General features: G+C 37.7%; 1 protein-coding gene and 1 long non-coding RNA gene across 2 annotated transcripts in view; both read left to right on the forward strand.

The window, feature by feature from the left end:
- The first annotated feature begins 104 nt into the window (after window positions 1-104).
- Window positions 105-6285, forward strand: LOC124302472 (putative uncharacterized protein DDB_G0271982). Its single transcript, XM_046758698.1, has 4 exons — window positions 105-282; window positions 919-1026; window positions 1750-2463; window positions 3421-6285. Exons 1-3 carry the CDS (start codon window positions 226-228, stop codon window positions 2428-2430), a joined length of 846 nt encoding a protein of 281 aa, XP_046614654.1. The 5' UTR covers window positions 105-225; the 3' UTR covers window positions 2431-2463; window positions 3421-6285.
- A 7142-nt stretch (window positions 6286-13427) lies between these two features.
- LOC124302485 (uncharacterized) overlaps window positions 13428-14753 on the forward strand; it is a 116635-nt gene continuing 115309 nt past the window's right edge. The window contains exon 1 of the long non-coding RNA XR_006907716.1: window positions 13428-13743. This is a non-coding gene — a long non-coding RNA (uncharacterized LOC124302485). The remainder of the gene's footprint in view (window positions 13744-14753) is intronic.

Raw genomic sequence — 14753 nt, forward strand, 5'->3', positions numbered from 1 at the left:
ATAGAAATGTTTGAATTGGCGCAAGCGAACCCGCGGGTGTTTATAGTTCAGGAACGCGACGGGTAGTGGCGCGGCTCTCGTCCCGCTCTACGTTTGACGAGGTCACGTGACCCACGCTACCCGCCATCTTTGCTTATCGTATAAACAGTGCGACCGGGCTCCTTGCGATTTCTAGTAGTAAATCAGTGGTTTCCGTGTGTTTTTGAGTGATTCCGACACGAAGAAATGTCTGAGATTAAAGCAGAGACCAAGAACGATAACAGTGTCGACGATGTGTCTAAGGTAAGTACGTGAAAAGCAGTGAAAATCCTTCGTCAAGCCGAGTTTCCATGCCAAGGCGGCGTGTAAGTCCCTCAAATACGGGGCGACGCTCGGTATCTCGAAAATTCTCAACTCTCCAGTATGCGGGTATTAAGCAATTATAGGCTCGCTGTGAATCGTCTAGATGCAGAAGATTAATATTATTCGAGAAGCTCCTCTTAATACGCGTGATGTCATATTCAGCGATTTTTCAAAGCCGTACTATTTGTCCTTTAGTGGCAAAGATGGAGGATGTTTTTTTATTTGCGCCTTTCGTCCGGAGTAGTCGGTGCACGCCGGCAGATGATTAAAAAGGCGGGAAATCGTTTATATTCCCTCTACAACAATTTTCCGTTAGCAAAGTCTAACAATGTTGAGTTCATTTTTTGTACCATACTCGTTGCGCTACAAGTATTTTCGTGGTAAAATCAAAATGGCGGGAAACAAAAAAGAAAGAAAACCAACGACATACAATGAAACAAACGAAACTCTTGTCTCAGTCCAACTCGCTTTAATCTTATCGCTTCAGTCAGTCACTAGCGGTTTCACCAGCTTACTTCAGAGACACCTAATCCCAATGATAAATAAACTGATGCATTTGTCCTCTTGTTTTCCCAGGACCAAACAGTCCAGGATAAACCAACTCCGACCAAAAATAAACGTGGAGGTTCAAAAAGGCTGTCGACCTTAGAAAGAACAGCCCAGGAAGGCGAGGCCATATTAAAGGTATTACTTAGTTGGGTTAAATTAACCCAAATTTTTTGCATAATCTACAGGGAATTTTCCTAAGATCCAAGAGGCCAAGGTTACACCCCCTTGCCTGATCAGTTCCCTCCATTTTGCCTCCCCGCCGGCTTTGCCTACGCGAACGTTGGCGGGGTAAAAGTGGGGGTAAAGCCCCAAGTGGGGGAACTAGAGGGAGAGGTTTCCCCCACCGCTTGCCCTACGAGCGCTCTTTATGAATTATCCTCGTATCATTCTGCCAGATTTATCTTACGATATACGCACGTACAGCACTTGAACTATAGTTTGTAGATAAATGCAGGTAAACTAGTAATCAGATATAGACAGTTGGTAACTTGAGGAAATCTTAGATATGATTTTTTAGAAAAATGCCAACTGCTAATCTGTCTTTTATTTTCTTTTATAATAAATTTTTAATTATTGAATTAAAAAAATTTATGTCAACTTATAACGGTAAACACGTACTCGCAACTGACTTATGGTTATCATATAATTTGCGATCAAGTAAATCGTTTGGCTTTCCGTTATGAATGTTTGTGTCGCTCGTCGATCTCACAAACTTTCAATTTCGATTCATTTGTGTGAGGAGTATCGAAGAAGAAATGTGAATCAGTCAATGTGAGAAATCTTCGAAGTTCTTTCCATGCTTTATAGTAAATTAAGCTGACTTGTGCCGCTTATCAATGATGATAAATTTTTTTAAAGGGACTAAACACTTCCGTTGGAGAGGTTGAGGGTAGAAGACGTACTCGCAGCTCAGTTCGTGGATTGGGGATACCAACGCCTGCTCCATCTCCTCCAAAAAAGGAGAAAAAGGAAACTGCAGCCAAGGGAACAGGCCGTGGACGCGGGCGACCGAAAAGGCAAGATAAAAACAATGAAAACAATGCGGAAGAAGAGACTGTGAATAATCAAAATGACAAGAGTTCCGTGGACGAATCGACAAAAATGGAAGTTGATGAAATCAAAGATGACGAAGTCGACAAACCATCAAGTGAAGAAAAGAGTCCCGAAGAACCGGTAGAGAGCAAAGAGGTAACGGTAGTGGAAAAGAAACCAGAGCCCAATTCCAAGGATGAGAAAACGACGGAGGAGCCGGAGGATTTACGGGAAAACGCCAAGAGCGAAACAGATGCTAACTTAGTGAAAAAAGATGATAAAGATGACGAAGTTAAGGACAGTTCGGACTCAAGCCAAGATGCGACGGATGCGCCAGCCGATGTTCAACCTCCTTCTTCACCTTCTTCGGAACCTCAAAAATCTGCTCCAGTTGCTACCTTGAGCGCGGCAACCGTTTCGCCGACCACCGCTGCTAACACAGCCACCACTCCAACAGGCAATACAACAACCATCACTTCTACCACCAATGAGGATAAGAAAGAATAACCTCCCTCCGCCTACTTTAACCACATCTTACATGTGAGTGTTGGACTGATTTATCATCTTTGTTTTTCAACTCTCGAGAGTTATTGGCCTCGTGTTTGAAAATCTCGATGGAAAATGGAGTAGAAATTTTGTCAAGATTGGTAAAAATTTGGGAAAGTGTGTTACGGCGTTGGAACGAACAATTTTGTAACTTCAGTCTCCAATGTAATTGGATTTTTATTTAAAATGTAAAACTTGTCGCGATTACGGAATTAAACGGTTCTGATCATTTATTGTTAGTTTCATTTATCATCATTTCAAGTTTCTAGTAAGTTGTGTGTTCAGATGCCGTAATATGGGTGGGGAGGTCTTTTCAATGATTATATCATTTCTAATCATTGTGAAATAGGCGTTTCAAGGGACAACTGATAGTTTAATCGAATTGAATTATTCAGTCGGTCTTTAACGTTTTGGAATTTATAAAACATGATCCCATCTTTCCTCGAGCTTTTCACAGTACACTCTATGAATTGTGTAAAGTTTTGAGTTGTATCTTTCTTTTAATGGATTCGTAAATTGTTGACCAGTCCTTTTCTTTTTAATTAGTTTTACACGTTTTGTTCCTTAGTTTCACGAATAATTGAAAATTAAAAACAATCAAATACTAACTGTACAATGTTTATATGGAAATAATTGGTACCCAAATTCTGACATTAGGTAAATATATGGCTAGATAAGTTTAATTACAGAGAAAAAAAATCATACAGAACATAGAAAGGAAAACAGGCAGTTTTATGCTTGATTATTGATATCGTATAATTATACATTTAATTAAAGTTTAAAGACATTACTACTTTGCCACAAATCACTTTGCTGTGAATGCTCTACTAAATACTTGAAATGTGATGTTACAATATTAGATATTATTAACAATATAATTCAAAAATTGTACTCTTTGTTAGCAGGTAATTGCTTGGTTGACAAAATTCTAAGATTGTAATGTTTTAACAGGTACCAAGGCGGCGCACACATCGGGGTTCACAAATCCAGTCCCCCTCCTCTATTTTAACTAAGTGACACCTTATTGTTAATCGTCATTCTAATCAGCGCATCTTTATTATCATAATATTACTATAATTATTATAGATATTGTTAATTTCTGAAATTGAGCATCTGAAAAGCAGTCGCTATAGATCAGGGATGTTGAATCGGTCAATCGTGGCTATTAGGCCAGAAAATATATTTTATTTAATTCTGTGGTAAAGATGTGAGATTTTTAGATCGCACAGAGTCTCGACAGTGAAAGGTAGATCTCGGGATTGATCACGTTGTCCATTCCTGCTTCAGATGCTTATAAAATTTTATTCCTTTTTTCCTTCAGATATAACTCAACTGAGGAGAAATAATAGATGTTCACTTTTAAATATAAATTTGCATACATGGAGGTTCGACTTCTCGAAAACAACTTTATTGCTTGCCAATATGTAACACCTTTGATCACGATAGTTGTGCTGGTTAGCCGGCGTTAACAAAGTATGGTGTAGAGCATACATTGTTCATGTACAATGATAATATTATTGTAAAATATATTTAATATGGACTTATATAGATCCACTGTTTTCAAATCCGAGCTCGGACCGGAGTTTTTTATTGAAAAAAAAAAATAAATAAAAAGAAAATATAAAGATAAAAAAAAAAAAAAACTAATTAATCTCCGATCGTGGCATTGATCTGAAAATAGTTTTAATTAATATCTTTGTAGAAAAATTATTATAATATCTTACTTATGTGAATTTACGATTGAATGAAACTGAGTATATGAATATTATATGGCGAGGTGATCTGTCTGGGTCTTTTTTTTGTTTTTCTCCCTTCTCTTGTCATAGACAGAAATAAAATTTCTGATCATATTATTTGAAATGATACATCTGATTTATAGAGAAACACTTACCTGTTACGTCATTAAATCGATTTATTATCTTCGAGGATTTTTCTTTCCTTATTTCGTTCTCTATAGTAGACAAGTTTATTTTTTGAGGATAGTTTTTTACTCTATCGATAATCCGTTACAGTACTACCGTGCGTAAAACGTACATGATAGTGTTACAGAAATAGTTATATAATATTGCTTTTACGTCTTGTTTGTCGTTGCTTATTTCTTTCTATCTTTCATTTCCTCTCTCTCTCTCTCTCTCTCGTTTCGTTTTCTCTCGTAATATTAAGAAAGCTAAACAGTTTACGAAATAATATAATAATATTAATGATCTTTTAGACAAACGTTGAGAAAAAAAAAAAAATACTTTTTCGACATCACTTTGCTATCAAATGTATAAACGCATATTGTACTGTAAACATTACGTTACTTTTATATAAAAGAAAAACTAACAAAAAAAAAAGTGAGAAAATATCTAAAAATTCAATCAATTCTCAATTTTGTTGTCTCTCCTGGTCCAATATTAAATATGTTGATATTATTGTGTATCTGAACGGTTGTGAGTGTACAGATAGATTATATGATGCACTATATCCAGCAAAGAAGACCGCACGTAACGAGAATTTCCAATCACGTTGAGAATCAATTATTCTGTTGTTATAGTTGATAATTGTTGAACAGTTTTTAAATTAAGCGTCAATGAATATTGCAATATATATATATATATATATGTATACACGTACCTATTGTTTGTATTCTGAACTTTGATAATCAACAATATCAATCATGTTTTTCTATTATTCGTGCGATTACCTCGCGTGGCTTCTTAAAAACATTCCAACAAGAAATAATATTTACATCTCCGTTTATAAATAGATCTTAAATAAATTAACGAATGTATCAGCATTCGTTAAACTAAATTGAGGACAATCGTGTTTTATAAATTGGAAAACAGATAATGGAGAGAAAGTAAGAATTGGAAAAAATCTTGGTTATAACGAAACTTGCTCGAGATTGTTGATAAAAAGGATAAAGTCTAGTTTCTTAAATAATCGCTGTACTAGGACCTTATAGATATTATTATCATAGCCCGTGTAAATAGTGATAGCATGATGAAAGAAAAATGATGAGTAAGGCAGATTCAGAATTTGCTGACAATGAGTGTGAAATTAGGTAAGGATAAAATTTTTTGCATGTATCGCGGAAATTAAGGATATTTGATTGATACTTTGAAAAGAAGCAAATGAAAAATTCGTCTTGTGGTCTCGTTGGGTGCGGCTCAGATTTAGCAATTAAGTATAGCGTTAACATATTAATTGAATGATTATTATATAAACAATATTGAATATAAAAGCTGATACCGTCGAGTTGACAACTCGCTGTATAAGTGTTAAGAAGTAATGAAATATATTAGCATTTTATCATATTAATATTAAACTTGACAAAAATAACATTACACGCGTATGAAAAAAAGAAAGAGAAAAAAATATCAAATCATTAACGAATGAATTGTGGATGTAAGACATGCAATAGTTTTTATACATATTTTCCTTTGGGTTCGAAGCAAACTTTTTAACGAACTTTATTGTGTAGCTTTTTTCGCCGTTTGTTAATTCTTTCTAGGTATGGGTATTTGAGACGTACCTAACAATAAGTACTCCTCTGTTTCTGTTGACTTTATTGCTATTATTTTTATAGTAGGAGTTAATTGATGACGAGGATGATGATCATGATTAATCAATTGGCGATTGATAGACTTTTGTAACGAAATTGCTTCAATCAATAAAATCATTAAATAAGTTTTAATCTCACTCATATGACACGGTCCATCTGTGCCGGTCGATCAATGTTTATACATTACCGGAACCAACTTATCTGTTATCTGTTGATTATCGAGCGAAAAATTAGACTGAAGTGCAATGAACCGAGATTCAGTAAATTTTGGTTATGAGCAAAGTAAAAAAAAAAAAAGAAAAAAAAAAACGAAGTCAGTTTTCTATAGATTTAATATCCAAAAAGTATGTGACGTCTGAATTATATTTAAAAATCGATATAAAAACTAATTCGGACAATGATCATCAACCATTATTTTGTTTCTACAGGAAAATTGAATTGCTCAAATTTTCTATCTAGCTATAGATATGTGTAGATATGTGATATATGATAGATAACTGCTGTAGCGAGGTTTCGGTTTTTTCTAATCTCTTGATAAACGCTAAGCTTATTACTGTAAGAGGAGGGGGAAAATTGACGATGAAACGTTCCTGTTTTTATGACGCAAGTGACGAAAGACATTACAACATTTGATGTTTCCTTCCTCTTTTTTTTCAATCAGTACAACAAGAAGACTAATATTGAGAAGCAATTCTTGTAGCAAATTCGACATTAAATTGGGTCGAAGTTATAACGTACATGCCGTAGCTGCAAATTATATAAATCACAATAGACGGGTTAAGATTATCCCAAGTAACGGTTCAGCGGATAGCCGATAATTTATCGCATTCGAAAGGCTGCTTCTCAATTACTATTGAATATGCATACACGGATATGTACTGCGGATAATTTGGTTTGGCGTGTAACTACGAGAAACTCGTGTGTGTAGGCAATTCAATACTAAAACCATTGTCTCGAGACAAGCGCGTAAGTGTCGAAATCGGGATAAGGAATACACTCTTCTTGACCGACTGAACATCACTACATTCATTCATTTCACACATGCGAAATCACGTCGTGTCTTCTCCTTGTACGTACCCACAATATTGTAATAAAGATCCATAATATCGAAACGATATTTCATTTTTACGCTTTTCACGCTTTGTTAGCTGATTTCCACAGGACACGTAACGTGATTCGGGTTGAACTCTAGCGGCTCAGCAGCCTGTTGTTATCACACAATTAACGGTAACGCGGAAACTGTTAGGTAAAGTTTCACTGACGGTGATGCTGTGTAACAAAAACATGCTCGTCCAACTTTACTTAGGATGTACCGCCATCCGTACCCTCGACGTAAATTATTCTGATTGATGAACCAAGTTGCGTATGTACCGCGCAAGTTTTCTCCGGAACTCAACACGTAACGCCGGAAAATAGGCAGCCCTAGCTACATGTCAAACACGAAGCAATACAAAATTTAGCTTTCGTTCAACGCCCACTAATAGGCAACCGTAGCTGTAATTCGAATACGTAGCAATACGTCATGTAGCTTCGGTTGCCTACGTACTAACGCTCAGAGGGTAGTCTCACAGAAAACTTCCGTTACATATATATATATATATATATAGGGGCCTAAACGTGGAAATGTGGAGTATAAGGGTACATAGAATAACTGCCGTGGCGCTGATTGATACAAAATTGAACCTTGAGGTTATTTACACAGTTATACTTATTATATTTTAAACCAACTTCAGCTAACTTCAGATAGGCAATTTACGTTTAATAAGCGCCACCCATATTTACATTAAAAATCAGCTCACTTTTTATAAACCTAAGATATCTCTCCTTCTGTACACTCCATACGTGCATACGTAGAAACAAGACACTTTGGCGCCTACAGATAGGCTACCGGAGTTACAATTTGCCATCCCACGAATGAAATTGTAAACCTCGGTTGCCTACGTCTAGGCGCCGAGGTCGTTGTTCCCACGTTTACGCCCGGTATAATAAGGTGTAACTCGGGTTGCCTGCCTCAGCCGCATGGGACGATCCAACGAAGGAGAAACCGGCGTTATATATCTGTATAGGGGCAGAAAATTTGATCCACAGGGAATCCTGCTTCTCTTATCGTTAGTAAAAAGTTTACCGTTGGAGAGTGTTTTTCGTTGCAAAACAAGAAATTTCAAGAAGTAAAAGAACAACAGAAATGGGGGGAAAAAAAAATGAAGATGGCGAAGAAAGAGTTTTCTTCTTCTCGTAAGCGAGTTACAGTACTCGCGGCTATAAATCAGAGCGAAGGAGAAGAACGTAAGCAGAAAATGAGGTGAACTCTGTACGAACACCTGCTGTGCTTCAGCCCCGTGAGCCTTGCGGTCTTGAGAAGCTCCATATCTCACCGGTCGTCAGATTTGCAGCGGACTGGCGTTACTCAAGAGTTGAAATCTTTTTTCGCACCACCATTTCTCATTTTCTCTCTTCTGTCGCACGGCTTTCATCCACTCCGAGGAGAAATCTTCTTTTTTCAACTTATTTTTCATCATCACCCCTTTTTGTTAGTTCATCCTACAACTTCGGTCGCAGTTATAAAAAAGAAAAATTTCTCACACGTGCCTTGCCTTAGAATTTTTGAAATATACAATTATGTTTACACAGTTTTGAACGGACTTCATTTCGCTCGTGTCATTATTTCTGTCCACTCGAGTGACAATATTGTAGTTCAAAAATCTGTACACCAACTTTTCTTTCTCAGCTCTATAGTCGTTTTATAACCAGATTGGACATTCAAGAATTTCGTTGAATACGTCAGCTTCCTTTTTGATAAAGTTATCACAATACCTATATATCTATATTTTTCTTGCCGGGTTTCGCACTTTTCATTGTGGCTCGTTTGTATGTAATAATCGGAAAAGTTTGAGCAATCAGAAGTTCTGAATAAATAGTTCACAGGTAACCAGGAAATATCTCGAAATATACCTATAACGTAACTTCCATTCGCGAAAGTTTCTGCCCTTTAATTTCATGATTTGTGTACTTCGCAGACGGCAAAAACGAAAAAAGCTACCGTAAATCCTCCTTTCATCCGTATCTACGATTTAAAATGCCGTGGGATGATGTATCGGAATTACCAAAAATGGACGGCGTAAAGGAAATGAAATCATTTTTCAAACCATTACAATGAAACTGTAAATGATCGAAACTTAATTTTTATGCGATTCGAAATCTTCAACATATACAATGACCACGCTAATTAGTAAAATTTATGCCATTCTACTTTTCATAAATTTTTAGAAATTTTCACCTCGCATTACAGAGACGCGCAGTAAAATTTTGCACAATTCCGTACATTTTTTGTCGGTCTTTAGCACTTCTCCTTTAAAACCCACGAGACGATGTATATAAGCTCTGCGAAATCGTGAACGCGGTCGTTCGATCAATTTCCGGGCTTAAAGTGCACTTTGTGCACTTGGAAAAGCCGTCGATAAGTAGAGCTGAGGTATTTCTCTCGTCGAGTTTTAACGGTTAAAGCATTTTACGTAAAGGGTCATGGATGAAACGCGATTCGGCAGGTCTTTCGCACGCTGCACTATCCAACCTTGTAAATATTTAAAACTTGAGATTCAATTCCCCGGAAAGCCATCATCTGATAAAAGGTGAAACAGATTTGAAGAGGAAGAAAAGGAAAAGGCTGGGAGAGAAAAAAGCCTCCGCGCGGTGCTTTCTCCGCGTACGTTCTCAGCTTTCGCGCTTCGGATTCTCTCCTGGAAGCTGCGGAAATTCCTCAAAGGCCCAAGGCGCTGATATAAATCATTCGCTTCTGCCGCAGGTTCACTTTACAAGTCGAGAAAACTTCGTTTCGGAATACATACAAAGTAGGGTGACAAAAGTTCTTTTCTCCTTCTTGAGTTTCGCGTACTGTTGAGCTCGCACGAGTCGAAGAAATCGTTCTGTATTTTATATCCCGGCTCTGTTCCTGCGGGATTTCATTAAATTATTTTTACTTTTATTATACTCGTTTCGCAATCGCATACAATTTGCTTTCTTATAGCCACGGTTCTGAATTGCGTTCCAGCTATCGTTTTGTTATTCGGCTTTGAAACTGATTCGTTTCCTACTAAAATTTCGAAAGAAAAAGAGGAAGAGAAAAGTAAGCTATGAAATTTTTCACTACCTGATGTCTGTATCGTCGCGAAACCACCACATCAAATTCTGCGTCGTCTCTCCACCGGCAAATACGCTTTTACTCGTCACGTCGGCCAATTTTCACTGAGACAGTTAATTCTGTTTGGATTTCATTTCATTTCTAGATTCAACCCGCCGCCCACTCCGGTTCCTCGTGTTATCGTTACCGAGAAACAATTCAAGGATATCAAACTTTCAACTCGCCCATCTGCCTCTGCGAAGTTCAAATAACGCATAATAATAATCTCTCGCAACAGCCTCACGTATAACACGCGATTTTTGCTACATTTCATTCGATCGAACATTTTCAAGAGATCCGATGACTTTTGTGCCCTTTACAATTTTTGCAGTTTTTATACATACAATTATACCAAAGTACTTGTAATATGGCTCACTTTATAATACGACTTCTCGACGGATGATAATTTATATTCACGAAACGAACTGTACGTCCGTGATATATCAATCTGGCGTGAATTTAATCTTCAAATTGAATTATTCGCTCGTTATACTTTTGTCGCGGCTACGGTATAATTTGACGATACATCTCCTAGCAACGCAGAATCGTTTGACGCCACTTCCAGAGACCGAAATCGTTGGAATCGTTCTTTTGAATTTATTATACACGTATAATAATAATAATTTAATTATAAATTTAAAAATCTACCGTTTTTGTTAAAATCGACGTGATTAAAACTGTTAAAAAAAAGTGACGTACGGGCAATTGTATTACTTTACGCTTGAGGTATTTTTATCCCACGTTTTCGACTCCGCTGTATATTTTTTTTTCTTTGCGTAGGTACTTTTTTCTTTCACATTCCGAAGCACGCGGGCTGCGTTTGAAAATTACACCGCGAATCGTGGAGGACAGAATTTTTCTGCTGGACAACCCACGCTCGTTATCGAACAGCTGAGAGCTTACTCGAACTACAAATGCCACTAGCAGATGAAACGTACCGATGACCTCGCGTCAACGTGATAATATTATTATCTTTTTAATACCCGTGAGACGAAAACTCAAATAGTAGTCATTTTTCGCATTATATAATTTTCAAAAAATTTTATACAGTTTCTATACATATTTTTGATGTTTAACCCTGTATTTTAAACGTCGCGAGAACAAGAAATGACTCGCAAGTAATTATACAGCAATCCGCACTACCGATGTTTACGTTAATAATAATAGTATTCGCAGTTCGTGCGGAGGAAACATTTCGTGCAAAATTCATTTCCATTCGCTGTGAGTTTTTTTTTTATGCATTGTAAGATTGGAATACAGGCACTGAAGTGATGTGGGTATTAAACGAAAGGTCGAGGCTTTTCCATGAATAAACATAACGATTGTTTAGAAAAAGAAGGTATAAGAAAACAAGCAGAAAGAAGAAATGTGAAATAAACTTTTGCTCAGCCCGGTATTTTATCAGAGATTGTTACACGCGTTTACTTTGACGGATATGGAAGAGAAAACACGCAGACTCGCATCATCGCAGTAATAAAAATTTTCTTACAAATTAAACTTCCGGTGCAACAACGAAAAATCAGTTTTGCGGTATTCGGTTAATTGACGCGTAATTGCGGCACAGTTGCTTACAAAAGAACAATCGATCGTTCCTGATTTCGCGAAACCAAATTGCGCCGATTAAGATTCAGCGAATTCAAAACATTTATCGAACAACGAGCCGTTAGTGCGGGATTTGTCAACTCGACGTTGTACGAAGGTTACACGTCCCGAGAGCTTAGAAGACGAAAGACTCGCTCAACTGATGAGGGTCCTCAGAGTTCGCCGAGAGGATCCTGCCGGTCGCCTGCAGGATCCTCGAGGACTTCGTCGAGTCCGTCCGCCTGCCTCCGGCGTAATAAAGACGCCTTAGAAATTTCGCGCAATTTTGGCGAACCGCCCGCGCCGTCCTTAATTGGCAGGGTCATCGATCATCGTCTGAAATACCGCTCGCTATCATAATAATACGTAGGTGAAGAGCTGCGGTGTGCAAATTCGATCGGGCGTTACACCCACGCCTGTAAGCAAATGTGCGCGGTGTGAGATTATTAAACGTGGGGAATTCTGGATAATCGGTCAAGCGGCGGGTCGCGGTTTATTGAGTTATTAAATTCACCTCTCACATAGGTATAGGCACTCTACAAGTCCCGCACTTCTGAACCTCCATTAATGTCAAACGCAATGATTCACAGATAGTTACGGTTCAGACGCGTCTCAAGAAAACCGCTTAGCGATATTTGCTCGCATCTTCATTTTACTCGATCACTAAAGTTGTTCTTCAAAGTTTTTTCCATTTTTCAAAGCTTGCAGTATCGACTTAATCAAATTTCAATCTCACGGTATTGGAGAAATGCTCGACTTGCATGATTACTTGGAAATAAGCTTTTTTAATTTTTGCACTTCGTTTTTAACCAATAAATTATTTATCAACTTTTTGCACGTTAAATCAATTACTTTTTGCCAAAATACGTTCATTATATTCGATTGTCATTATGTTAGATATACCGAGTGTTTATTTCGAATCAACTGAAATTGAAGAATTCAGCCTGAGGGCGTTGCGGAATTTATAAACGCGGTAAAGAGCCGAGAGTGCGAATCACGATTATCTTTTGATTTGATTAAGTTTAAACAAGACGGTTGCAGAATCGGGAAATTCTGTAATTTCTGCATATAAATCACCGCGAGCTGTGGAATGTAATCTTATCTTTGGCAAACTTTTCCCGATCGATCCTACCCGGGAAATAGAAAGAATCGTTTTTTTTTTAGGGTTCGAAAATTGCCCGTCCTATTATATCAAAAATTCAATCGTCATTAATACCTCTCTTTTATTTATTTATTTTTTAAAATTATTTCTTTTAAATTTTTCGTGAAATTTTCTCTGCGGTTACAAGTATAAAATATTACATTCTATTATTTCTACAACGTGAATTTCACAGGCGAGAATATTAAAACTGCAAGACCTCTACTATTTTCTTGACGCTAATTCCTCGCTTTTGAATTGTGCAATTATTCTACAACCATGATCGCGATCGCTGTTATACAAAATAAAAAATCTTTCCAAATATCCACTATCTGTAGTCTTATCGTTGCGTGTTCAAAAGTTTCGACAATTTCGTGCCAACAAATCCAGGCTCGCAATCAGTTTATATCTAAGTGTTTTGAAAACACGACTCTTCCTAAGTCACGGCTGAACGCCTGGCTAAATGAGGTACGCAAAACCGGAGCAAAAGCTCAGTCAGTGCTCGCAGCTTCGCTGGTGTCGTGACGTGATGAAGCGGTGTGATTGGTTTTGAATCGTATAGTGGTTGTGCAAGTAAGTTATAGAATTGAAATACTTGGCGGCGAGACTGAGTCGAAAAACATTAAAAATCGAACAACAAATACTTGAAAAGTTTAATCCTTTTAAACGATCTATAATAATTTTAAAAAAACGCTTCTAATTCTCAAATTGCCATTAATACGTCGCGTCAGTTTGCGTTATTCGAATTTGCTCAGATTCATTCCTCTGAAATTTTGGGGATGTTTTTCATCAGTTTCCGTTCACTTATCATCGTTGCAAATAACGATAAAGGTAACGGAAATTTTAATTTCGGAAGGTATTTCGTCTTCTCACCTATCCTCGTTTCGAACTTTTGTTAACGGCCGCTATTCGTACCGAATTCACGGACGAAATTTTTCCCCTCGGATTCGCATGACGTCTTGACTTCCGTGACGCGCAGATTTCGCTCGACCTTCGCGTTCTCCAGGCGTGTTTTGGTTGCGTCAAACCAGCTGCTTTAGCTACCAGAGAGGGAAAGAGAGAGAGTGCGAGAGCCGCTGGATGTGCAGGTCGATGAGGAGGCTCCAGACGTCCTGGCGCCAAAGCTCTCCGGTTCTTTTTTGGCAACACGCGACGAGTCACCCGGAGATATTCCAGTCCACAAGGATCGGGTCGTTGAAAATTACATCGCATTGCGTTTTCGCGTCTATCTCAACAAGCGACTAGTCGACGCGATTATTTACAATACTTAACGACTAGTGCAGCGCACTATGAACAGAATCAGCCGTCATCTGTAAACAGCGTTTAACAAATTTTTTTTGCATATTAGGTATTCGTCGCTAATTCATTCAACTCGCTTTTGGATCTTCGTGCATTTGATAATTATTTATAGCTTACTCTTCAATTTTCAATTACAATTCGCCTCTGTTAACGATCCTATACAACTTTTACACCGACAAGTTCGTTGCTCACCCGGGTATATAATTGGCTTATAACTTTACACAAACAGATATTTGCACGGCGATATTATCGCGTCGTCTCGGTTACTTGTGCTCATTTCTGATCCTGTCAGCGGTCTCGGCGTCCTTCGTCACCCTCAATATTCGTGGGTTGTTATGCTGTTTGAAATATTTTTTTATCGCGTCAAACTCACCTTTTACCCCAGCAAAAACCGAATCGGTCGTATCGTATTCAATTCTACATTCATTCCAGTTTCGATTTCTTGCTCAATGTGTTTTCCTGCAGAGTACTTTGATTTCGGTAAATTTTACGTCCACCCTCGATTTTAACGTACCTTATAAAGATACTATCTTTCACACATT

This window comes from Neodiprion virginianus, chromosome 4, assembly GCF_021901495.1.
Source record: "Neodiprion virginianus isolate iyNeoVirg1 chromosome 4, iyNeoVirg1.1, whole genome shotgun sequence".
NCBI lineage: Eukaryota > Metazoa > Arthropoda > Insecta > Hymenoptera > Diprionidae > Neodiprion > Neodiprion virginianus.